Source organism: Semicossyphus pulcher, unplaced genomic scaffold, assembly GCF_022749685.1.
Source record: "Semicossyphus pulcher isolate SPU_LCO1_2020_fin unplaced genomic scaffold, fSemPul1.0.p SCAF_8, whole genome shotgun sequence".
Taxonomy (NCBI): Eukaryota; Metazoa; Chordata; class Actinopteri; order Labriformes; family Labridae; genus Semicossyphus; species Semicossyphus pulcher.
This window is the reverse complement of record NW_027211759.1, coordinates 8,759,866-8,786,198: the sequence shown is the minus strand read 5'-3', so window position 1 is coordinate 8,786,198 and position 26,333 is coordinate 8,759,866. Positions and strand designations below refer to the sequence as shown.

At 42.6% G+C, this 26,333-nt stretch overlaps 3 protein-coding genes across 3 annotated transcripts in view; 2 read left to right on the top strand and 1 right to left on the bottom strand.

The window, feature by feature from the left end:
• The first annotated feature begins 597 nt into the window (after window positions 1-597).
• Window positions 598-9,227, top strand: samtor (S-adenosylmethionine sensor upstream of mTORC1). Its single transcript, XM_069686396.1, has 5 exons — window positions 598-817; window positions 4,175-4,316; window positions 4,437-4,565; window positions 6,221-6,335; window positions 6,657-9,227. The coding sequence occupies exons 1-5, from the start codon at window positions 658-660 to the stop codon at window positions 7,287-7,289; spliced, it is 1,179 nt and encodes a 392-aa protein (XP_069542497.1). The 5' UTR covers window positions 598-657; the 3' UTR covers window positions 7,290-9,227.
• Window positions 9,228-9,660: 433 nt separating this feature from the next.
• Window positions 9,661-13,470, top strand: LOC138613212 (transmembrane protein 168-like). The gene is made up of 4 exons (XM_069686832.1): window positions 9,661-11,139; window positions 11,515-11,657; window positions 11,810-12,084; window positions 12,309-13,470. Exons 1-4 carry the CDS (start codon window positions 10,003-10,005, stop codon window positions 12,854-12,856), a joined length of 2,103 nt encoding a protein of 700 aa, XP_069542933.1. The 5' UTR covers window positions 9,661-10,002; the 3' UTR covers window positions 12,857-13,470.
• Window positions 13,471-15,805: 2,335 nt separating this feature from the next.
• ptdss2 (phosphatidylserine synthase 2) overlaps window positions 15,806-26,333 on the bottom strand; it is a 28,396-nt gene continuing 17,868 nt past the window's right edge. The window contains exons 7-13 of the mRNA XM_069687070.1: window positions 25,225-25,275; window positions 24,504-24,617; window positions 23,519-23,637; window positions 22,897-23,011; window positions 22,574-22,719; window positions 21,421-21,606; window positions 15,806-19,501 (exon numbers count right to left, since the gene is read on the bottom strand). Of these exons, the coding sequence (XP_069543171.1) occupies window positions 19,348-19,501; window positions 21,421-21,606; window positions 22,574-22,719; window positions 22,897-23,011; window positions 23,519-23,637; window positions 24,504-24,617; window positions 25,225-25,275 (885 nt within the window). The 3' untranslated portion in view covers window positions 15,806-19,347. The remainder of the gene's footprint in view (window positions 19,502-21,420; window positions 21,607-22,573; window positions 22,720-22,896; window positions 23,012-23,518; window positions 23,638-24,503; window positions 24,618-25,224; window positions 25,276-26,333) is intronic.

Here is a 26,333-nt window from a genome sequence, read left to right as displayed (position 1 = left end):
AAGATGTCAGGTACAGTCGTGAGCTGTGGCCCAAACAAGGAAGATTACACTGGTTCCATTAGATGGCACTGTATAATATTATATTAGTATATTAGTATTTATGCTGTTTTTAACACAGTAAAGCATAATAATAAGTTACATGTGTTTTCAAATGCTAAAGTGTTAAATATATATCTTAAATGGGTCTGTTTAAAATTAATAACTGATATGAAAGCAAAAATAAACAAGAATATAAAGGAAGAACAAAAATTACATAAATAATTTGCAATAGTTACATTTCTAATGGTTCAACAGTTTTTATATTCAACGAAGAACAAGCTATTTTAATATCAATTTCGACATTATTCATGAAAACATTTTTTCAGAAACAAGCCTATCTTTTCTGTCATGTCATGTCATGTCACATGTTGTTTGGATGACTTCATGAGTTGTGGGATTTACAGGAGGGACATAAACGCTCCACGGCACTCTCTCAGAGCTTCAGGTACGCATCCAGGACTGTGATTGGACGACGGACTGTCAATTCGGAGGCATGTGTGTCAAAGCCAGCCAATCAGCTCGCGTGTTGTTGGCCGGTGCACCGGTTCGCCGGTCCGTTTGCAGCTGGGAAAAGGGGAAGCTACTGGCGGAGGCAGGCAGCATCGGCGGTGCGGTGCTATGGACCTCAGGGACAATGTCGAGACAGGGGAGACGGAGAATCACCAGGAGCTGTTCTATATGGCGATCCCCGACGTAGCACCGTGCATGAGGGAGCAGGAGAAGCTGTCAGGGGTCGTCAAAAACGTCCACAGAAAACTGCGCAGGAAATACAGAGAGGGTAAGCAGCCTCGATGGGCCCCTCTGTCTCTCTGTGGCTCTGCAGCCGAGTGGCTAACACTATACGTTAGCTCAAAAATACAACATTTTATTCGTTTCCGTTAACATAAGTCCGAGTAAAGATAGCTTTTTGTGCTTGCTAACGTGAGCCTTCGAAGGTAACGGTCCTGCTTTGAAGCTGTTATGGAGGCTGACCGCAATCGGAGTTGCATTCAGCAAGCAAGGCCTTTAAAGCTGCTTAACAATAACATTACATGCACTGCAACTGTTTCTGTTGTTTTTAGTGTACGCATGTGTTATTTCTCTGTTAAACCAGTGTAATGACAACAGAGGCCTTAATAGGTTACTAATAAGAGATAATAGCACAGTCTTTCTGTTAATAATGAATGACTTTCTATTGCTTCTTTATTGCCCATAAGTGATAACTCTGTGGACTCAACAAACATTTGGTGCAACTTTTACAACCGAATTAGCTTCACGTCGCAAGTATTAGTGTTCTTGCATCAGATAATGTCCTCAAAATAACTTTTGATACACTAATGCTGATTACATCGACAGTAAAAACATAGTTTGTTTGAGGACATGAGGCTGAAGCACGTGTGAGTGGATCTAAACTTAGGAGTTGATTACATGTCAAACTGCAGGGATGAATATGAAGGGTTAGAGGTGGCTGCGGTAGCTAAGGCAAAGACTATAATTTCTGCTACATTGAAAGAAAAGAGTTTGAATCGGATCTTTTGCAAGGGAGTAGTGCAGAGGTGGCACAACAGGTGAGTAATGTAAGGGTATGACTGTATGGCCCAAACTGATGATTGATGCAAATATCCTGAAACACCTTCGTAAAACAGTATTAGTAAAACCTGTTCTTTCCTGTTGCATGCTATTTCTAGTTTTTGTACATGTTAGGAGGTCTAGCATCATGTTGACTTTGGTGGAGGAAGGGTCACCTGAGAACAACAGAGACTGATACATTTACTGTATTTCTACTTTTTAAAGGATATTTTCATAATTTACAGCTTATATAGAAAATTAAAGTCCAAACTGACACTTCAGATGTCACTTTAGGGAAGATTTTCTTCTGCTTTTACAATTTGGGGAAGTACAAACATGCTCAAAACAGTAACCTCATAGTGATGATACTGTATCCCAGTTCACCAGAGAGGTTGCTCTTGCTCTTAATTTATCGATCTTCACCCACAAGTGTTTGCAAATAAAATAAGCAAGAACCTACTCTCCCTGTTTGGATACAACATACAATCAAAGTACAGCTTATTTACATGTGTCAAAAAAGTTAATGGATCTTTAAAAGCTATAATGACTGTATCACGGTTGTATATCCACAAGTATATGTATGTGTTAATTAGCACTTGTCTGTCCTGACAGCAAGCCTCTGTCTTCTTCTTTCCTATTATGAGTCAGTCTGGATAAGAGCATGATGTGAAATGGGAAGTTTGGAAAACCCCTTACACAATAACACAGCGCTGACGCATGACATCAGTGTCAGAGTGGTCAACACATTCAACGCTAGAAAAAGATACTGACATTTCACTCTATAGTCCCAACGAAAAGGTTTATTCCAGCTTGAGGATGTGGCCCGATTGCAGTTGTAGTGAGTTAAGTGCCGACCAGAAGCTGAAGTGCCCCAGATTAAAAAACTTAGAGAGCCTACCCATGCAGAGACTCTTTTCAAGGACGTGCTTAGTCCTTGTGGAGACTGTGTAAAACACTGCAAATTCAAAACGGCATGTGCAAAATCTTTGCCATGAGAAAAGAGACCAGGCATTAGTTCATCATTGTCTTCTTACTGTAGCAATGCAACATCCAACAGTATGTATGCTGTAGCATGTATTAAACAGTGCAAGAATAAAAGCTACAAATATGATTTAAAGGAGCAGTTCGCCCCTGGAAAAAGCCACTGTCAGTCAAAGCTGGTGTTCTCTGTAATCGATAGAAGCAATAATATTTGAAATTGGCGCCATAGCTGTGGAGAAAGTTGTACAAGCAGCTTGTGGTTTCGCCCATTCTGCATTCCTACAACACCCAGCGTGCATTGCGCCCCTCCCTCTGAAAGGAATGGCCCAGCGGGAGACGTTGGAGTGATATACTACCATTTTCCAGTCAAGGACATTGATCACTGCAGGCAACCAGTCAGAGAGGTACAGAATCCGAAATATGACGACAATATACCGGTGGATCGCCGATTTTGAACAAGACATCAGAGGCGGGCGTACTAGATTGAGGAAGTGTAGTTTAGCAAGCTGCCACCGCCAGATGATGTGTTTTAATGTAGTCTGGTGGAGGTTTTCCAGAGCCCATCGGAGAAGCTGATGGCGTCCTCCAAAGGCACAGAGGGAAATTTCATTTTTTTCCTACCATAATGGTGTTAGCTCCCCATAATAACATGATAGGACTGAAAATTGGTGAACTGGCCCTTTAAGTTTTCTCCTTCTGGAATGATTGACCAGTTTGTTTAATTTGACAGCCTCTGAAGCAAACATTTGACCATTTAACTGCTCTCAAAAATCAAAGTAAACATATTACAAGTTAAAGAAAATCATCAAAAACATCCAAAAAAAATGGTTTCATTCATATTTTCTCGAGTCTGACTGTTGTGCTGCAGCAAACGGTGCAGAAATACATAAAGAGGTAAGGATTTCCTGTGTAGGCTCAGTCCTACTTTGCCACCATACAGAACTACATAACACTAATCTAGTGTGTTTAAATGATGTTAGGTCCAGTCATGTTTTTAATTAATCATTTTCAGTCAGAAAACATTCAGAATAATGGAGAATAGTTTATTTTGGAGATTAGAACAGCACAGAGAAGTCTTCCTGCGAGCAGACCCCATGATTGGTTAATAAGTAAAGCATGATCTGGTAGGCTTGGCATTGAATCCCAGTGGTCATGCTTCCAGAGTGCTGCTGTTTACCAACACTCCTGTTGTTGTGCTTTCATTTCTGTAAAATCTGATGAAGAGTTATTTCGTTGAGGTCATGGGATTTCTCCCTCATCAGCGTGTTTGCCTTTGCTACGGGCTATAAACTTCTCAGGGACTGTGAACATGTGCTGAAGGGGTTTTTTTGTGGGGATTATTATAATAGAGACACAGTTCTTCTACTGTGTTGGCAGAGATGAGTAAACATGTAGGCAATGCAGCAGTAAAAATTTTTTTTAGCAGATTTGTTCAAAGGAGTTTCTGTCCAGAGTAAGTTGTGCATGTTTTCTTTGGATAGCAGGGTCAGACCATAATGTGATGAGCTTAATCTAACTTTGCAAGCTTCAAGTGATTCCTCAGAGATCGGATTTACTTGCTGTGTTGTTTTTTGTTTGTAACTTCCCTCCTGATTTTTCTTCTCAGTGGGCGACTTTGACAAGATCTGGCGCGAGCACTGTGAGGACGAGCAGACGCTGAGCGAGTACGCCCTCGCCATGAAGAATCTAGCTGACAACCACTGGACCAAAAACTGCGAGGGAGAGGGACGCATCGACTGGTGTCGCAGGTAAGTCTGACTTCAGCTGCAGTTTTAGACCTCATGACAGTGGAGTCTGACTCATCTGAACCTGTAGGATGTGCTTTTGTCAGTTTCACAGTGAAGTTTGCTTTGATTCCACTTCCACAGTGTCTGTCAAGAATATTTTTTGGACGGCGGGATGAAAAGAATGTTAGAAAAGGATGAGAAAAGTGCCGCGCTCGCCATGGGTCTGACTGCAGCGTCTGTAAGTGCCCAACCGTACAGCACCATCCCCAGGTAAGCTGCTGCAAGAACTTCTTCTGCCTTACGTGTAGATGCTAGAGTCTGTCTCCCAAAATCCAAACTACATCCTAATTGTATAAGGTGTGCACCATATATTAAACTTACAAGAAACCAACATACTGTATTTTATTAATGACAGGAAGCCTTACAATAAGGGTACCGACAATCAAAGTTGAACTAAGAATTAAACTTCACAAAACAAAAGCAAATGTCTGACTTTTTTTTATGGATGCTTCATTTTAACAATACGGTCACACTCATCCTCTAAACCTAATGTTCAGTATAAATCAGGGGCTAAACTGTCACCTGTTACAGGGGAAAATAATTGCAGTAATGATGTTTTTCCATCTGGAAAGCTTGTAAATTGGCCATTCCAGCCAGGCAAAAGTGTTATAGTGTAATAGTTCTGAATATGGAATACTGAATATCTATATGCACATTGATCTTGAAGCCATCTTCAATTTGTGATTCAAATTATGAAGCCCAAATAGTGGCCCAAGTGTGCAATACTTTAGGTGCTTACGATTTCTGCTAATATTAGGCTATGTTCACACTGCAAGCATTAGTGCTCAATTCTGATTTATTGCTCAGATCCGATTTTTTTTTTCTTTGGCTGTTCACGTTATTTTTAAAATGTGGCCAATATCAGATAGCAGTGTGAACTGGTCACAGTCCTGAACTGACCCGCATGCAAAAGACTGTGCGCTATTGTACGGGAACAAACAAGGGTGCCATGGAAGCCAGCGTATTTGACAGCAGATGATAAGGAAGATAAGGAAAAAGAGAGCCACATTTTTAAATATGCAATGGCTGCTACTTCAGTACAGAGGTGTGGAGTCGGAGCCGTTTTCCATGTTTATATTTAGTTTGACTCCCGCCAGCGCAGAATTGTGACGACTGTCGATCGAGAGTGAAGTAAAAGTCGCATGAATTTTGATATGACAGTTCAGACCCAGGTCGCATTGCACAACATCACACCTGTATTTGATTTAGGACCACATATGAAAGTGGCCCAAATCCGATGTGAAAATATACGTGATTTGTGCTGTTCACACTGTCCTGAAAAAAACAGACCCGAGTCGCATATGAGCAAAGAAAATCAGATTTGCGCCACATTTGCCTGCAGTCTGAATGCAGCCTGTGAGACTCCTGAGGAATGTTTTACTTCACGATTATCCCTCGCTCCGTGAGGTAGAATAAAATAACCAGGAAATGTTGCAAGAAAGGAAAAAAGGTTGTATTAAAACACACTGTGAAAGTAACTGTACATTTGTCTCAATGCGTGGTATCATTGTGAATAACGAGGTGCTGATTGTATAGAAATATTCTATAAACTGTATGTATTGTATATTATTACTATATTATTATAAATGACGATTGTGTTTGTAAAATAAGATCATTTTGATCATTAAGATTTAATACTAGTATGTCCTCACTTGTTTTTAACAACAATACTCAAATAACATATACTGTAGCAGTCAGACATTTTAATTCTAACAGTGCAAAGGGCTTTTTTATGTAATTGTTGTCTGTGTTTTTTGTGTAGTAGCCAGACAAAGAGGCGCTCTTGGAGCTAACTTTTGCACTTTCACATGGTGGTTTGACAGCAAACTGTTGACGGTGACACTTCTTCCACATTTGTGTTACAGTTCGATCTCTCAGCTGGGGAAAATGCGCCTTCTAGATGTGGGAAGTTGCTTCAACCCGTTCTTGAAGTTTGATGAATTCCTGACAGTTGGTATTGACATAGTGCCTGCAGTAGAGGTATGAGTGCTTTATTTATTCTGCTCACTTTTTGTTAAAAACATGTTTTGCATTTCAGACGATACAAATAAAATGCACAGGTTTTTCCTGTCTGCCAAAACATTGCTGGCTTTACAGAGCAAGAGCAACACCAGAGATGACTCATGCAGGGGTATCAGTGTTGTGGTTAGACACATTTGGCAAAAAGCGGAACAAAAAGCGATTTGCATTCTGCAGCTGCAAGTAGAGAACAACTTATGTGCAATGTCAATTACAGCTCATGAAAAGAGCTAAAAACACATTTGAACCACTTGACAGCTCTGCCTGTTGTCTCTTCTACAGAGTGTGTACAAGTGTGACTTCCTCAACCTTCAGCTTCAGCAGCCTCTGCAACTCGCCGGCGATGCGGTCGAGGCGTTCCTCCGCCAGCTCCACAACCCCATCGACGCGCTGCCTGCCCAGCTTTTCCACGTGGTGGTTTTCTCACTGCTCCTGTCCTACTTCCCCTCCCCATACCAGCGCTGGATCTGCTGCAAGAAGGCCCACGAGCTGCTGGAGCTGCACGGCCTGCTGCTCATCATCACGCCCGACTCTTCCCACCAAAACCGCCATGCCCTCATGATGCGCAGCTGGCGCGTGGCAGTGGAGTCTCTGGGCTTCAAGCGCTATAAATACATCAAGTATTCCCACATGCATCTCATCGCCTTCCGTAAGGTGTGTCTGGCCACCACCAGCGACCTGGTGTCCCGCAACTACCCTGAGATGCTCTACATCCCTCAGGACTTCCACTCCAACGAGGAGGAAGAGTGTGCCGACGTGCCCGTGCAGGTGCGCTCCGAGTTTGAGGATGACCAGCTGGCTTGGGGCTTCACGGAGCTACCTGACACGCCCTATGATTCAGATTCTGGGGAGAGCCAGAGCAGCTCGGTGCCTGGCTTCCATGAGCTAGAAGACCCCATCCTGCTGCAGAGCTAGGCTAGACCAGCTTCCCCCTCCGCCCCTCCTGCTCCTCCCTTTCTCTACGGAACTGTCACCTCCCCTTCAACTGCTGCGCTGCCAAATTTAACCTGCTGCATTCTTCTCCCACTTCTCCCCCCTCTCCCCAAAATAATGCAGTTTGCACAGTGTGAAAGAGCAAAGTTTACAGATTATTTTCTCAAATCCAAGCTCCTCTGAGAGTAAACACACATACACGCACACATATACTCATGACACACACTAAGATGGATATATTTTGATAAATATCTAGGTTTTTTAAGAGTTGGAAAGCGAATGCCCTGAAGATATTGAAAACTCCCTTCTCCTTGATTTCAATCCCATCTTCCAATCAGCTCTCGGTAACAAAAGTCAGCTTGTCTACATTCTGTACTCTATTAAATAAGCTAGTGTGGCAGGCGGCTTAGTACAACAGACAAATACAGCAACCCGAGCAGTGTGACAGGAGTTTGATTGCACTGGAGAGACTAAGATGAAGTGACTGGACTGGTATGCTTGCTTCTGTCACAGCCATGCAGCTCGACTTTCTGAAACTTCTTGATGTGCATTTAGTTTTCCCAGACAAAAAAAAAAAAATTTCATGGTTTCGAAAAATATATTCTCAACAGTCAAAACATTGGTGTTGTCCAGTGTTGAGTGTGGCAATGCCATTTTTAATTTGGCATCCTCTGAATGATTTGTGTATCTTTTACAAGAAAGTGGTATTTGTAGCATTTTAAACATTTTCAGAACCGTGCGGTAGGTAGGAGTATTACTAGGTTTACTAATGTGAAACTTTAACTGTGTTGACTCATTGTGTAACAAGGTACGAGTGTTTCAAAGTAGGTATTACACTTTTCTTTCCTCTTAGTTGTCCTCGCTAATATTAATACTGAATTATCTCCTGTTAGATTTCAGATGCGTTTTTGTTCTCAGGCGGAGAAATGGTACAACACTGCAAGTCAGTGACTCATATCAAAAGGAATTTACAGCACCAGTGTCCACAATTTTGTAACTTTGGTGTAAAAAAGAAAAGTGCTCTGCCTCCTTAAAAGATCTGAGCTCCTCAAAATCTAAAAATTTCACCTCGACAGAAAAGATTTGCACTAATTTACCGTTTTGTCATACAGAACCTCTGGAACAGGTGATAAACTGTAGATTTTAGCAATAGCAAGCGAGACCAGATCTGAAAATACTGTATCCTACAGGGGGAGGTTTTAGCTAAAGACACTACCAGGTGAAGTGTAAGTGTGTGTTCCTGCCTGTCCCTGAACAGGCTAAGTGTGTGGCTGTGGTCGGGTCAGTGTGAATGAAGGAATGAATCGTGTTTTTTGTCAGTGGCACTTTATAATTGATCCCAAAGGGTGCCACAAAATGTAATTATTTTCCTATGATGACAGTTTTACAGCCAGTATGATGGGCCCGTAAGGTAAAACCAGTACGTCTAAGGTGCCTTCTTTGTTTTTATTTACTGTATCTTGCAAGCAGACTTTCATTCCACTGCGGAAAATGAAATTCACTTCTTTAAAAACAACAAAAAAAAGATATCAAGCTTCTTGAGCTAAACAAAACATACAAACTATCCACTTCTCTGTTTGCCATTTTAATGGATAACAAGCAACATTTCCAGTGTTGATATAATGCAGTGTGTTGTTCCCATTCCCATATCATTTTCCAGGTAATGCACCTCTCTCTCTCTCTCTCTGCTGATAACTCTCTCTCTCTTTTCACAGAAAAAAAAAATACATTTCACAGTTCCACATGTTCAGACGTTGAAAAAGCGTGTTTTGTGATTAAATGGTGCATCTGTCTTCCAGTGTTTCTTTTGGCCCATTTGCATGAAATGGTTCATCTACATTATCAACATTTTCAACAATGCAGAACAATGTGTGCTTATAGTATGGTTGTATTTCTCTTTTATAAATGAATGTAAATCTATGGTGTCTGCGTGGGTTATTTTGTCTTTACACTACTCTGTAGTGCTTATGATAAGAAGGGTTTTTCTTTTAACTTTATTTAAATTTGACCTCATTCAACAACAACAACCAAAACTGATATACAATAAAATGAATGGCATTGCATATTAATCAGTAGAAAGTCATTTCGCATGACAACAAACAAGCATCAGTTAGAAAGTAAGAATAAAGTAAAATAAACAATAAGTGGGGTGAAAAAAAAGGAAGGGAATCAAGTTTACAGTCTTCTACCAAATGAGTTTTAAGGTGCTAGTCTTCTCTATAACTTTTAATAGCAAAGCAGCTATGAAATTTGATATTTCCGGATGTAAAAAAACGGATGCCTTCAACGTTTTCGTTTTCTTCACAGTTTTGACCATTAGCGCTTGCCGTAGTCGAAGTCAGAGTCATGGCGCCCGTCATCTGATTCCAAACTTTTGACGTGACAAACTTTTTTAACTATAATGTCAACAACTGGTTGTAGGGGGCTACTTTAAAAAAACTTTGAGCCTGTTTCGGAGAATATAACACAAACAACGATGTCAGGATGTAATAGTTTTTTATTTGTGCTAACGTTGACTGGTGCGAAGATGCACCGATAGTGGCTACTGTAGTTAAGCTAGCTACTTTCAACAAGTTAGCTAGCTTAACTTATTTTTTGAGTCGCGACATTTTATGTATCAAAACGGAACGTACCCCGGTTATAACTCATTTAAGTGCCTATGTTTGGCTTTGGACAGCTAATCTTTTGAATCAAAATGTTCCGTTTTCTGCGCTACTGTGTCAGCCACTGCCTTCATGCAGCGATGACCCGGCTGGAGGAAGTCAACGGGGAGGTGAGCATGTGGTCGTCTGTCCGGTGTCTGGGCTACCTGTCCAGTCTCAACCTGCTGGTCGCCTTGTGTTTGGGGCTCTACACCCGGTGGGAGAAGACGGCGGAGTCCACTCTTCTTGTCATTTTCGTTTTGGCTATAGTTGTCTTCGGAATAGCAATTGTGATGTACTACTTCTTTAGCATGGAGAGGTTAAGCCGCAGTATCCTCCACCTGTTGTTTGGCTTCTTGCTGGGACTGCAGTGTTTCCTAAACAGTCCCGTCCTGGAAAGTGACTTGAAGGAGCAGGTGGCAAACTACATGCTGCTGGCCAGTGTGGCTCTTAGGACGCTGTGGGCGCTGCTGGAGAGGCTGTTTGGTTGTACGAGGTACTGTCCTGCCTTCCTCACCTCGGCGGAGCGACTGGAGCTTGTGGGCTTTGCCGCCGCCAGCACGGTGCTTCATATCCAGAAGTCGTTCAGCGTGATGGTGCTGCTGGTGGCGTTGGCAATCGTCATGGTTGCCCTCCGCATGAAGGCTGTCCTGGCTCTTCCCAACTTGGTCTGCTTCGCTGTCATCACTGGCGTGCTGTTCATGAAGTCTCTGAACATCACCACCAACCCCTTTGCCCTGGCCTGCTTCTTCAGCCAGCTCATCTGCGACCCTCTGCTGGATGTCTACTTCAGCGGTCTGTCTGTGACAGAGCGCTGGCAGCCCTTCCTGGTGCGGCGTGGCCTCTGGCGCCGACTGTCCCTCCTGCCTCTGCTGGTGCTGGAGGTGACCTTCATCGTCCTGGCCGCTCGGAAGCTGACAGACCTGAACCAGTGGTACCTGATGATCCCAATCTTTGTTGTCTGTGCGCTCCTCTGGGCCACATGCCACATGGTGTTTATCTTTGCAGTGTGGGGCTTCCACAGCAAGCTCAGTGACTGCCAGAAGCTGTGCTTGTTCTCGGGGTCAGGTGTCATTGGGCTGGACAAGGTGATGGCCTCAAAGGGCATGAGACATTTCTGCCTGATGTCGGAACGCCTGGTTGGCTTCACGCTGCTGTTAACTGTTGCTGTGGCTGCTCTCTGTTGGCAGGTAAGGGGTGACCAGGCTTCATACTGTTTTTTTTAACCTTTCATTGAGAGATACAACACTATCAGCTGAACATCACAGAACTTAATGCATTAAATGTGTTAGACCACTGCTATCTAATTCACAGATCTTCTGTTACTATATACGTGTGCATGACCATGTTTTGACCAAAACGTCTTCCTAGAATATTTAAAGTAATATGTAATATGTAAAGTTACTTGTTTAAGAAAGATGCAGAAGAATGAATGGATATCTGAAAAAACACCATATACATCGGGCTCTAGAACCAAACATCTCTAATTCAGATGACCTGATGAAGTCTTTTGATGGTTGATTGCCGTCATGTCCATGATCAATAACGTGCAATGTGCTCTGCAGGCCTCCAGCAGCATCTTTGTCAGCATGTTTCTGCTCATCCTGCCTCTGGAGTCTCTTTTCCACGGGCTTTTCTACGAGCTCGGGAACAGCCTGGGAGGAACCTGTGTGGGCTACGGCGTGGTCATCCCCACTAACTACTGCAGGTAATGTCTGATAACATACTGCATTAGTTGTAATTCTACACGTTGTGTGTATTCATGAAGTTGGTTTTGACTCATTAAACATCCCCTGACCTGCGATGAAAGGTAAATTAAACAGACCTAATTAATTTTCCTTCCTGTTTTCTGTCTTGCAGTCCTGACGGTCAACCCATGCTGCTGCCTCCGGACCAGGTGCACGAGCTGAACAAACGCTCTACAGGCATGTTGAACAATGTGCAGCGCTTCTTTGCCCACCACCTGATAGAGACTTTTGGCTGCGATTATTCCACCGGCGGGATGACCCAGGACGCCCTGCAGGCCAAAATTAAAACCTTCTTGGAGCTTCGCACGGCAGACGGGCCACGCCACGACACCTACGTCATTTTCTACAGCGGTCACAGTCACCGTTCTGGAGAGTGGGCGCTGGCAGGTTAGAGGGGCTAAAGCAGCTAAAATAAGTGATTAGTTTTGCCTTTTAAAGTAGTGTGCATTAAATTAAGGTCAAGATTTTTACTGGATATTGGTTTTGTGTCTTTTGTCAGTGGTCACACTTTGAATCTAACCCGCTTCTCAGTTCCTTGTATTTTTAATAATCTGAGTTTCATATCGGACATATTTTCCTCGTGAATAGTTTGTGTCTGTGTTCCCCATCAGGAGGAGACACTCTGCATATGGGTCAGATCTTGGAGTGGTGGAGGGAGAAGAACGGCAGCTCCTGTTCGCGCCTCATCTTTGTGCTCGACTGCAACAACTCGTCTCAGTGGGTGGAGGAGGTCAGGAGGGTGGAGGGTCTGTTTGTGGCCGTGCAGGGGGCCACGCTCGCTCGAGTGACCGACGTGGAGCTGCGGGACCCCCCGCAGCTCGGAGACTTCACCTCTCAGTGGGTGGAGTATAACTGCAACCCAAACAGCAACATCAAGTGGTCAGAGAAGGGAAGGGCTGTTTCTGCCACCTACGGCATCTCCAAACACTGGAGCGACTACAAGCTGCAACTGCCTACACGAAGTGATATCACAACCCACTGGGGCATGTACTTCCCTAGGGTGACCAACCCGGTGGTGCAGTTGGCGCTGGGGTTGCGGGAGTCTGAATCGCTGTGGCTCTGCGAGGCCTGCATGCGATTTTTCAGGAGAGTCAAGCTCAACATGTTTCCACCAGCGATACTGGACACGGGCCAGGGCTTCAAACTGGTCAGATCTTAGAAAGATAAGCAAGAGCTATTTTTATATCTAGGTATTTTGTTTTAATAGAAGATATTTAATATCAGAATATTTTCTTAATGTCAACGAGTTTCCTTTGACCCTGGAAAGAGGCAGCTATTGGATTGTAAACTTGTTGCTAACCAGAAGATCGATAGTTACTGAAAAACTAATCACTTAGTTATTAATTGATGCATTTTTAAATTTGTCCTTTTTTAGTACCAATTTTTATAATCTATACAAATCATTCTTTTACTGTGTGTTTTTTAGCTTTGATTTAGAGAACCAGACATCCCAGTCAAACACGTGTGTCAATGTGTGGGATGAAACTGAGCACATTGAACTATTTTGCACAGTTGTATTTTATATACTGTCACATCTGATTCCACCTTGATTCTAAGAATACTCTTGTTGTGCCTTTAACCTTAAAGTTATAATCTCGAAGCTTTCAGTTTGGTTCTCTTTGGCGGCACCTATGGTGAAAAACGGTAATTGCGGGAGCACATTTCCCAGATATCCAGACAGTGTTGCATGTGTGACGTCCACGGTTGGCTCCGGTTGTAACTCTTGATTTTCCTCGCTGACGGTCGCTTTCCTTTTTAGACTGTTTGCCTTCATCTGAGCGTCAAATTTGTTTCTTTTTCTTTGGATTTTCACTTATTTTTGAAGTTGTATCTGTAGTCATCGATCTTTTCTTTGTTTGTTCAGCCATAGTAGATTACTGTTTACTCGCAACACTTGCAGAGACCCGAAAAGCAGCCGCTTAGCTCCGCCTACCCTCTCTGGCAGACCAACCACTGCTGGCTGATGGAAAACGCGTCACTAACTGGGCGCCGCTTGTGATTTTTTTCCCGCCAAAATCGCCACAGACACCCAGTCTGTAATACTGCAAATGCAAAGGCTTTCATCAGTGGGCCATAGGCTCAATCACCATTGTGTTACCTCATTCGGCGATAGATAGTGACTTAAAAGACATTTATTTAAATGAAAATCTTCGAGATTATCACTTTAAAATCCAGCTCATTTGGGTGATCTTTTAAAGCCTAAACCAAAATGACAGAGGTACATTTTCCGAGGAAGATCTCAGGCATAAATAATATATATCTAAGCAGTCTATTTTGATGGTTAAAAATGTTATATTCTTATATTATGATGCGAAATGACCCCTCTGTACTGCACTATGTATTCTACACTCCAAGCTCTGAGTTTATTCAGTGCACTGCTTTGTGTCTGTTACCAGCTTTTTTAGCTTTAATTTTTAGGGGTTATTTAAAAATGCTCCCCAGCTGCTTCAGGGAGTCCTGTAATGATGATTGCACTACAAGCAGACACGTGTGAGAACAACAGTATTTATATCAGAATAAACCCCAGGAATTAAACACTTCACATGAGGAGCTCCATGTTCTTCCTGGGGTTTATTGCAGTGAACTGTGATATGCAAGTTTATTCTAATCAGTTTGATGTGTTTGCGAAGACGTTTGTGGTGAAAAGATCTAATGAAACTATGCAATAAAGACGAAGTGGGACCTGCTGCTCTAATTTTGAAATGTCTTTAGCTCCTCATTGAATTGAATCATGCTGTAACACAATATGTTTCAGACAGGGTTGCACGGTGGTGTTGTGGTTAGCGCTGTTGCCTCACAGCTAGATGGTTCCTGGTTTCGAATCTCTTGGTGGAGTTTGCATGCTTGGGTTCCATCTGTGTGCTCCGGCTTCCTCCCACAGTCCAAAGACATGCTCGGTGTTCATTGAGAGAATCTAAATTACCGTAGGTGTGAATGCAAGTGTAAAGGTTTGTCTGTCTCTATGTGTCAGTCCAGGGTGTACCCCACCTCTCGCCCAATGACAGCTGGGATAGGCTCCGAACCCCCCCACGACCCTGAATAGGATAAGCGGTGTAGATGATGGATGGATGTGTCAGACACCAGGTAAATGAAAATACATATCTCATTTCCATTCCATTAAAAAGTGCATGGTCTGCATGCAACTGTTGAGGGGTTATTTTCTAAAAGTCTTTGAAGTTTCCCCGAGTAATTTGATACTACTTATCTGGAAAAACTTGACACTGTTTATTCGTTTTGAGTTTTGTTGGCTGATTACTTGTTACTTTTTGATTGCCAGAATGATTTACTTGGAAAATCATTCAATTATTGAACATTTTTTATCTTCCTATATGTTGAATTGTTTATGGAAATAAAATTATCCTGTAAGATATGAAAAACTAGCTAAAAAAAATGATAGTTCCTCAAAATAATCTGTTAGCATCTCAATATAATGACATAATATTTAAAAAATAAAGACTTAGTATCTCATGATTATAAGGCAATCACTTGCTTGTGGACAAATTATAAATGTCGACATGTTAAAGTTACCCGAATTATTGCCAGATTACAAACTTATATTACAGACGACTCTCTAGGAAGTCATGAGGAATTTACAGACCTTTAAATGAAAACACAACCTACCAAAGAACAGGAGCACTTTACAACGCCTTGCATTTACCCAGGCACACTGCTGTAGGCAAACTAATGTGTATGAGCAGTCTGGTTACTGTAACACACACACAGATGGAAATGAGGATTGATCAACCCAAGTTGGTGAAAGCATGAGGAAATTGTTGTGCTATTGCAAAGATAGGCAGCTACAAAGTATTAGTTCTGCTTCTGCTGTTCTCTGATTGTTGTTTCTGGTTTATTATTTGGCAAAAGTGTGACAGGAAAGAAAAGCCAACGTTTCTGCTACCGAGCGTTAAAGTAGAGTGCAGGGTTTCAGGGTTTTATGACAATCTTGTGGGCTTCATGAACTTTTCCAACTGGTTGGTCTTATCAGTGGATCCATTTCCTGCAGGATGACAGTACAACAGTTCACCCGGCGAGGACACAGCTTCAGTCAGCGAGTCTGTTAAGGGTTGTACAAGTAGCAGATCACAATCAAACAGACTGCTTTCAGGTTTTTCCGGTAGATTTTATTGAAAACATTATAAAATTATGTGGTGCAGCAGCATATTTCAGTTTTTATGATCTTTAACATGTTCACATTTACACAAACCATGTTGAAAAAGGCTTTTACAGCAAGTTGTGAATGATCATTGTCAAGGAGACAGGAGCGAGGGGGCAGAGACCGTCAGTAAGAGAACATCTACCGCCCCCGTGTGGCTGCAGGTGAAACTACACCGAACCCTCAAACACGAAAGGAAAGGGACCTGTTTTTGGGTTCCTTTATCGTCCCACAGCTCAATCATGAGTTTAGTTTATGATTCACTCTTGTGCGATTTCAGAGCTGATGTGCAAAGTCATGACTTGGGTTGGTTTAAGTTTAGTGATTTAACAAAACCACCTTGACCAATCGAAGGCATGGACACAGGTACACAGTGAAGCCACAGCCCACAAATAAAATGCTTTCATTTAAGAACAAAGGGGGGAGAAAAAATCCTGAACTTCTACTAAGTTAACACGTGACTGAGTAAGCACAGCACTGGATAACAAGTACAACCTCTGACATGTCAGATAAACATCGGTTTTTAGGGTCTAAATTTGCACAGCTGTCACTGTATGTAGGATGAAAGATGATCTGCAGCCTGCATGAGAACGAGCATTGCAGAAATTACTAAGTCAGTTTGGTGTTTGTGGCAAAACAAACTAATACACGATGACCAGGCCGTGTCATCTGATTTACATTCACAAGATAATTACAATAGTGTCATTAAACATCAGCCTAGTTTACAACAGGACATTTCAGAGCTAGATTCACAGAAGCTGTCTACTTTGCAGCATGAAGCCACCGGGACGCAATGAGGCGTAACGCACAGAAACGTACAGGTGATTCTGTGACGGCAACAAGACCTGAAGAGGACAAAGACTAAAGCTTTCTGAGGGACTGTTTGGTAAACAGTGAGAGTTCTAACAGACTGGAACGCAATGCAAAGGTGTTACTTCCCTTTGACTTCGATGGTTTTTGTTTGTTTGTTCCATGTAAAGCTTATTTTCACATCATTATCGAGGTCATAACCAAGGCTGCATCAAACAGTTACTGACAGTATCGATACGTCTGCTGATTATTCTAAAAAAACTGATGTTATTTAATAACTTATAATTGTCTTCAAATAGTTTCAGTTCACAGGAGTCCAAAAAGCCAAAGATATTCAGTTCTTTCCTCATTTATAAGACAAAGAAAAGCAGCTTATTCTCTCATTGGAGAATCTGCACAGAGAAAATGTTTGGATTCATTTACAGCTTCACATTTAACTTTGTAACCAACAAGGAAATGAAAAACCATGTAAAGCTGAGTGACATTCAATAAGCAGAAATAAGAAAGTTGCACAAACAAAACTTGGTTTCAGTGACATGACGGGAGGGTGTCAATGTCCCTTTGTAACATAAAAACTGGATGCTGCGATGGAGGATCCTGATGGCTTTAGGTTGAGATTCAAAGGAGTGTAAATGAGGTTTAACAGCGGTTTGAGCAGCTCAGGTGGGTCCTGGTGGCATTTATGGCTTAAGCAAGAGTGAAATCAAAGCTTTGGCTTGTTGCATGTGCAATATGGCAGCACCGCACGGCTGGAAAGGTTGGTATTAGGGATGCACGATATTGGATTTTTTGCCAAAATGCCGATATTTTCGAACCCTTTTTGCCGATATATTAGGCACGTTTTTCCCCCCAACCTAATTGCAGAGAACATCATGTCTCCCCTGTCGTGGAATTGATATCATGCCTACTCTAATTGTAGTGGCCAGATTCTTGAGATGGGTCATTACATTTGGGACCAATGACCAATGCTGAGCACAACCTTACTGTCTGTTTTGGACACTTTAAAAACTGCTTGACATCTTGCACCCTTCTTCCACGCTTGACGGAAGAGGGGTGCTGCGCTCAGTGCACGCGCACACTCGCGCAGAGTTAATGTTGTAGCATCATGTCAAGCCTTTTTAAGGGAAACATCGAGCATTTAGGCCCAATTTAAGTGATTTAGTGGCGGAAAATAGTTGCATGACATATCTGCCGATGCATTTTCAAGCCATAATCTGCAGATACCGATAACGTGCTGATAATATCGTGCATCCCTAGTTGGTATTATTCACAAACCAATACACAACTTAAGATAAAACCTTCAGTCCTCTTTTCTTTCAGCGAGGATCGTTTGGTTACAGCTGATTCAGACACTTCAGAACATCATGTTTGAATAAAACTTCAAAGTTAAATAAAAAAAAACATTTGGCATAAAAGGAATCAGATTTTAAATTCACGTTCTGATGTGAGTGAAGGAGCCGTCGGTCGAGCCCAGCCTTATTATACAGTCCTGTTCCACGTCTCCGCTGTATGCGAGCCAACATGTCTCCATCAATAGGGAGCACAGCTTCCTATCAGTGTGATTGTCATGGAAGTGCTCATTAGAGTGCTGCTCAGCACCTCATTTAACAAAAAGGAACTTGAGTACAATCTAGTGTTCATAATCAATTTATCCTGAAGAAACAACGACGGTGCTGACGAAATATCTACAAAAAAAACATCCCGACTATATCCCATATAGCACGTATAATACCAGCAGTTAAATACCGAGAATATGGTACATCTTGATCTTTTCTTTTTAAACAAACTTGTTGTTTCTTCCCAGAACAAAGGAGGAAAAGGCTTCTGCTAGGTGTTTCTTTCTGTTTCAGGCTGAGGGAGGGTCCGCAGAAGGACCTCGCGCTCAGTGCTTCGAGGAATGAGAACTCTGAACAGTATATGAAAGTCGTCTCCCACGTGTAAGAATGATGCGGCAGAAGCCTGGGATCAAACGTTAAGACAAGAGTGCTTTAAACTTTCAAAAATGCATGGGAATCAACTGACGAAAAAAAAGTGTCCTTATTAACCAAGCTCCATTTCATCAGCTGCTTGACATTTTTGACGCACAATCCCAGGTTGAAATTGAACATGAGTCTCTTCCAAATACTCTCCTTCCTCTCACCTGCACTGCTGCGACTGCACAACACAGAAGGAAGCATATTTACAGTGGCAGAAATGTCCCTGATGTCCTCTCTCATTTTTAAGACAAAGTGCAGCTGAGAAAATAAAACTGCTGTTCATCATTGGTCAAGAGTCTACCTACTTCCCTGCTCACCTTTATCCGCCTCTTTATTATACATCTCTCTGATTCAGCCTTTTCTGTTGTCCTCCCTCATCACCCAGCATCCAAAGTAAAGTATAAATAACACATGTATTTACTCGTGTGTATAATTCCCCACATGTTCTTAAAAAATAGAATGAGGTAAATCCCTGTAGTAAGACAATATCTATACAATGCACTGAATGAAAACCGCCTCTTTCACCCCTCCTGTTGAATAACTACTTGGTTCATGTAGGCACAAAAATAAATCTACACAGCACGTACATGTGTCCATCTGTTTGCCTCTACAAGTGCTTCCTTCAGTCTTCTCATTTTTCCCCACCAAACCTCGTCCCTTTTCCCGTCCGGCTGCTGCTAATCCGGTCGGTGAAGGCTGGCGTCCCCTTCCTCAGGACTTCCTCTGCCGCACTGTCTCAGAGCTGCCGTTCAGTTTGCTCCGCCCAGACGGGGTGGCTGTGCTGCCGTTGCCCAGAGGACGGTCCCGGTCTGAGGGGACTTCCTGCTTGCGTCGGCGGGTCTCTTTGTAACGGAGTGTGATGTCACTGTGAGGAGATAAAAGGAAAGTAGACGCAGTTAATAGAAAGTCAGGCTCCAGTTCCTCCCAGCGCTGCTTATTTTGGGCTCGAGTTTATGGCTAAGTGTGTCCGTTAAAAATAGGGCTGACACGAATGCTTTGAAAGATTCATCGTTGCCATGGTAATCGACGGCAAAAATCAGTATGCACATTTTTTCCCCCTTTATAACCCCTCCAAAATAAGAATTAGCTCATTGAAATAATAACAATAATTCAGATACACTCTATAACTAAAGATACAGTCATGGGTGTGCGCTGTGCTGGACCAATGACTGTATATATAGATGGATGACGCGTCTCCATCTGCTCTCATTGTACGGAATTGAAGCCAAAATAGCGATATGATAGCGAGTGATAGGCGCTGCCATCTTACAATGGGACGTCATTTGGAGCAAGAGTCTGCGCAGTAGAGATCAGCGGGTGGCGCTGCCGTAGCCACTTCCACTAAGCAAAACACACACTTAAATTAGCGGAAAAACAACAAGGATCCCGCACATCGGCGTGTTTAACAGCAGAACAGCTTCTTGTGTTGGTCTGAGGTTAACGTTCACAGGTATGGACACTTCAATGACTGTAGTGATTGTTTCAGTTACGTTTCCTCTCGCCATTCCTCCTCTACTCTGCTTATCTGGAACAGATCAGCTGCAGGAGCCGAATTTCTCAACAGAGCTGTCAATCATAATTTTGACAGCATCAAATAACTAAATAAAAGTAAACTTGGACGTAAATCAGCATGATAAGAACTAACTATAATGACAGAAACCATGTTTGAGAAAAATGTATTTGACGTGTACTTTGATTTTGTAGTTTGACTCATGTCCCACCTGTTAACATGGAGGAGGCGGGCTTTATGACCTATACTGCAGCCAGTCAGCAGGGGGCGATAGAGATGTTTAAGTATCACTTTTATACTTAAGTATCTTTTTATACAGTCTATGGGTCTGTGTGGACTGTAAAAACTGAATTGCCCTTTGGGATAAATAAAGTTGTCTGAATCTGAATTCAATGTGCTTACTTCCTCTCTCATGATGACGTTCTTTAACACATGACACTTCTTATATCCTCCAGGGTGCGCTTCATCACGGATAACAGACAGAAGTCCAAGCGGATTTCATCACAGTCTGAGTTACAATAAAATGGCATGCTTTAGAGTCCTTGGTGCACTGTGCTGTACGACTGGAGGAGGTGCACCGTGAGAAGTGGAGGAGCTGATCTGATCAACATGCCGACTACGACAAAGTGTGTGAGGTGTGCAAACAATTACTCTGACACAACAGGCTGGCTCTCGTCTGTGTTTCAACAAATAACCTGAATAGTGCCATGCTGCAGAGGTGGTCTTGAGCATCCTGATGATCTTGTGAATAATGCATCCAAAGAGTGATTTATTTAAGAGGGAAACTAAGTACAACACTGCTGACAGGAGGGAGTGGACGGGGCCGAGCATCTCTCTCCTATACCTACCTCACTGAACATGGACATTACTGCTGAGCAATGAGCAGGAGGAAGTTAGGAAGAAGGCGGGGAGAAAAGGAGAAAGGAGAGCAGGGAGGGAAAGGCAGGGGTGGGGAGAAAATAGACGAGAAGCTTTACATGCTGGGGCACGACGACGCTCGACAGATTCAACAACAGAGGGTGTAAACTCAAGAGTTTGCTGCATGAGGTCATGAGAAAAAAAAACATGTTATAAAGGCCTATTGTTAAAAATAAATCTCATAAAATGGGATCACACATGAAGAAGTTCTGGATTCAGAGTTGCAGACCGTTGTCATATTAAGGGATTACTTGCACCAAAATGAAGAAGCATCCATGTCCTAAGTCTTTAAGTAGCTTTCAAAGTAACTTAGTCTCTCCTTCCTCCCTGCCCAGTAACCCATCCCCACTTCTTACCGGATGAAGAACCTCCACAGGGTCCAGGTAAAGATGAGGACGATTCCTAAAAACCAGCACTGCATGACGAAGAAGGGGATGGGCAGCATGATGGTGTTGGGGTCGTATTTGACCACTATGAGGAATTCAGTCACTGTGATGGCGGCCACCAGCCACGCCTGCTGCCCCAGCTTCTTGTGGAACTTCCTGAAAATGACAAAAAGGTGATTAAGTCTTTTAAATAAGAAAAAAAATGCTGATCAGAATTTCCCAGAGCCAAAGCTGCGTCTTCAAAGTTGTTAATTTTGTCAAACAAACATTCCTAAACCTGTGGGGGCGGCTGCGGCTCAGTGGTAGAGTCGGTCGTCTCTCAATCAGAAGGTTGGAGGTTCGATCCCTGATTGCTACAGTCACTTGTTGAGGTGTCCTTTGGCAAGACACTGAACCCCAAATTGCTCCCGAAGGTGTATAGATCTGATGGAGATTGGCAATTAGGCCTTTACCATCAGTGTGTGAAAGAGGGTGTGAATGGGTGAATGGGTGAATGTGACACGTAGTGTAAGAGCAGCTTTGAGTTGTCGGAAGACTAGCAAAGCGCTATACAAGTACAGTCCATTTACGGTGTAACCACAGGAAACTGAAAGCTTTCCTCAACGATGACCTTCAAGACATAAACTAAATCTTTTGGCCTGCCCTTCTCCGACGAAAAAGGAGAAGGGCGGAAAAAGTGCTATAATTCTTAAAGCCAGGGCAACAGTGTGTGCGTTTAAGTCAGACAAGCTGCAGGTATTGATTTCTGTAGGCGAATGTGGCGAGAAGCTTAAACTCAGGTCAGGTACAAACAGTCCTGAGGGTTTGCCAACAACAGCCTTACATTACTCGCTGGTACATATAAGCATTGTGGTGTTACAGCAAGTGTGAGTGAAATGTCCTCTTCTGGGATGGCGAACAACATGTTATGGGAATTACCTGCACTTTTACAAAATGTTTTTGACCAAGTCAATTTATTTTATTGCTTAGGAACATAGGACTATCCCTGATAGAAAATACATCCGACAGCAGTCTCTGCTGCGAATCCGTTTTTCCAGACACTGTATGGTGCTTCTCTACTCGACTCGTACAAGCGATCATCTTATAAACCAACTCCAACACCAGCCATGTTGCTGCTACTCACGGGTCATCCATGAAGTCGTAGATTTCCCTCATGGCCACGCCTCCCACGTTGACAAAAAACACCAGACGGAGCAGCACCAGGTAGTGTTCAGGAGGCATCCACAACACAAACTTCAGGTAGAAGGTGTTCAGCTCTGCCAGGAGGAACTGGGAAGGCAGGAGATAAGATAACACAAGTCTTTAATTAGGAGCTCTGGGCGTATAAGGAATTTCAAGATAAGAGTCTATAATGTCATTTATACCCCTTCACTTGTTATGATATGCATTTTAAAAATGCTTTGTATGAACCAGTTGTTACATATATAAAGAGAAGATAAATCTTACCATGAAAATGATGCCTAAAACAGCGAGCCAGCGACGGAGGTTTGAAGCAGGCTTCCACTCAAACTTCACCCAACTGTACGGTGTGAACTGGAATGCAATACGCTTTATCTTCCCCCTGGGACGGACACAGCGGAGATGTAGTTAAAAAATAAACATACGACAATGCAATGTCATTAAAGGGGCAGCACCAATGGACTAACGGTTCAAAGGTCAAAGAGGGTGTTCTGTCTAAAAACTGTTCATATGAGCGGAGAGGTTAGAGAAAGATGATTTGAACATTGGCATAATAATGTCCACTCTATTAGAGTAATGCTCTGATAGATAGAAGATATACTTTATTAATTACGGAAAATTCTATTTTTGCAAACATGCTACACACACATGCACAAACAGGACCCTACGGACATGCATTAATGGAGAGATGTCAGAGTGAGGGGGCTGCACATTGACATGCGCTCCGAGCAGTTGGGGGATTCGGTGCCTTGCTCAAGGACACCTCTACAGTGCCCATTAAAGGAACTGGTACCTCTCCAGCTACCAGCCCAAATTCCATGCTTGGTCCGTACTGGAAACTGGCCACCTCCGGGCCTACAAACTGAGTGCAGTGAGTTTGAAGTCGTACTTGTATGTAGGAATGTTCCACAGGCCCTGCCACTGGTAGGGCTTCATTGACAGCCAGGCCAGGGTCTTCATGCCGCAGTAGATCCCCATACCGTTACACACCAGCACGTCCATGATCCACTGGAGAGAGACAGACTATGTTATCAAAGGGTACAGAAAGGTATAGATTGCGCTTGCTATGGGAAGGGAAATCTCACACGGTGTTTTAAGATAATGAAGTTTGGTAACTTAAAAATAAGAGTAAAGATGTTTGCAAAAAAAGACTAATGTGTGTGCTGGGCCTAGTTTAACATGTACATCCCCTGAAACTGATCATTTTAGTAAATAGTTATATTATATAAAACACTATTTGTCTGCTGAGATTCTGTGATGTTGCTCTGTTGTTTATAATAGTGTTAATGGTGCTAACATTAGCCCTTGTGCTTTTCAGACCACCCACTGTCTTTCGGGTGATATAAGTTTCTTATCATGCAACCACCACTATATAACCATTTATAATCTCAATAGCACAAATAGCATTGAATAGCTTTATTACTGCAGCAGCGTGCATCAGGTAGCAGGATATTATAGTATGCTTCCTCAATCCTTCATGTCAGACCACATTGTACTTTTATCAGTCCGTTATCAGTCGTTTTGTTTACATCTAAAGTTACACAACATGTTTTGTCCACAGCTGAAACTCCTGTCTGTTCTTAAGGTGAGTCATGTGAACAAACACACCTGCAATCACAATCCATTGCTGCCGTTTGTTCACTGCAGCCGTTTCATATTAGAGACCTTTGTGAAAACATGCCAAACATCTGACTTCTTCTATTTTCTGACCTTTTGCTTTCCCCCGTCTGTACCTCCACATTACTATCTGTATGACAACTTCATGTTTATATATTTCATTATTTTATATGACCCTTCAAAAATCTAATTTGTGTTGAGGGCACATCAGTTTATTCTCAGCAGGCGAAAGAGGAGACGGTAATATTCATACGTACATGGTCCCACCAGCACTCGGAGAAGTTAGGTAACTGGTGCTCCAGGCTGTATTCCAGGAACTCAAACATGACACTGATTATCATACACATCCACCAATCGCGAATCATCAGAGTCTGAGGGAGAAGAGAGAGCAAAAGGAGAGGGTGAGTAGGAGGAAGAGAGCGGTGGGGGAGTGGGAGGAGGTCAGAGAGATACCAGAGAAAGGAATGAAATATTTGTTATTGCTGCAAATGTAACTGAGAGTGTCGGTGCTGTCAATCTGTATCACCCGAGAGCGGGCTGAAGACTCTGTCTGTCAGGCTATAACAGAAAAGACTGATGAAGTTTTAAAGGACAGATCATTTTTAACAAGGTTAGCCAGCCATTATCAGATCTTATTCTTTATTAGTAAATAAATTGTAGGTTTTATCTCCACTTACGAGTAGGTACCTCAGCATTTGGGTGCTTGCAAACTTGCCAAGTCATAATTATGAAAATCCCTGACGCTTCAATGTGTTTAAATGTGGTGCATGTGTCACAATCGGGTAACAAATTGTCGGCATTCCCAGCATGCCAACAGCACATGTTTGTGTCACATGCTCAACTGCTTTTAAGACGCAGTTATTCTCTAGATTAGACAGCTGAAATGGTCACGTAGCCATCACCAGGAACACTATAGTTGAAGCCAGTCAATAAGTACACACAGGTGTATCACTTGCAGCCTACTGCATCCATACCTACCTTTATATACCACCCCAGGAAGTGAGCTGGAACAAAGCCGTCCATCTTGTCCTGCAGAGACAAAGTGTTAAATTTAGGTTAAGCTTTGATTTATAACGTCAAACTGTCGATACTTTTCATACCCGTTACATCATTAAATCAAAGTTATCAGAAGCTGCAGTCCTACTCTCAACAACAAATCCAATAAAGTGCAAACAACTGGTACACATTGGTACCAACCAGGAAAGGGAACAGTGAGTGCTGGGTCACCGAATGGAACAAAACCGGGAGGGGTATCATGGAGCACACAAATGAAAATACACCCAGTTGTTTAGTGTGCAGGGATGCAACATTATAGTCAGAGAAATAATCACGGTTTCACGATTATCATGCATTAATTTATTAAAATCACATGAACATTCTTTAGAAATGTTTTCTGACCTAAATTTCCCTAGGGGTCAATAAAGTAGCTATCTATTCATCTATCTAACCGTTATTAATGCGTAAGATTAACTTTATTGATATCCCGTGGTATAGTGCTGGAAGTCATGTTAAGTGTTTTACAACTGGTATATTTACCCTACAATGGCAGACATTAGGAAGCAACGTTAAACGGTCACTGACAGAAGCCCGTGAGAGGACTATTTTTCCTTCCATGGAGTGCATGCCGCTTTACTGCTGTTCGTTTACTAAAAGCACAACTTTCACCGCTACGCCATTGACTGTAAGTGACGCGTTTATATTTATTCCCTGTTTCATCGTAACACGTAACGTTACATCACTCAGTTATCATGTTAGGCGTGAAGTGCTAGGTGGTGATCCCACTGATGCTACATCAAGTTTGATATGTTTGACACTTTAGCCGCAACTTTTTTATTCGTCTTGAATTACTTCCTGGTCATTCACGGTGTATCCAAAATGCAAAACGGCCGATTTCACACGTTTTTGGTGGATGCAAAGCTTCGCTACGTGGTCCCTCTACCTTTGTAAAGCTAATGTAGCATAGCCTCAATGTCTCTTGATAAGCACGTTAAATTAAGCTGGTGCGCCACAGGTGTCACTTTGTTTTCGTTCCGTGCAGGTTGCACCAAAAATAATGTACCGTCCCTTTTTTTGAGAGCAGTATAAAC

What these genes read in the sequence shown, in the direction of transcription:
- LOC138613212 (XM_069686832.1), top strand. Translation starts at nt 10,003, where the DNA reads ATGTTCCGTTTTCTGCGCTACTGTGTCAGCCACTGCCTTCATGCAGCG. An exon ending in TGGCTGCTCTCTGTTGGCAG is followed by an intron (nt 11,140 to 11,514) that starts GTAAGGGGTGAC and finishes TGTGCTCTGCAG; the next exon opens with GCCTCCAGCAGCATCTTTGT. An exon ending in TGGAGAGTGGGCGCTGGCAG is followed by an intron (nt 12,085 to 12,308) that starts GTTAGAGGGGCT and finishes GTTCCCCATCAG; the next exon opens with GAGGAGACACTCTGCATATG.
- samtor (XM_069686396.1), top strand. Translation starts at nt 658, where the DNA reads ATGGACCTCAGGGACAATGTCGAGACAGGGGAGACGGAGAATCACCAG. An exon ending in GCGCAGGAAATACAGAGAGG is followed by an intron (nt 818 to 4,174) that starts GTAAGCAGCCTC and finishes TTTTCTTCTCAG; the next exon opens with TGGGCGACTTTGACAAGATC. An exon ending in CGCATCGACTGGTGTCGCAG is followed by an intron (nt 4,317 to 4,436) that starts GTAAGTCTGACT and finishes CCACTTCCACAG; the next exon opens with TGTCTGTCAAGAATATTTTT.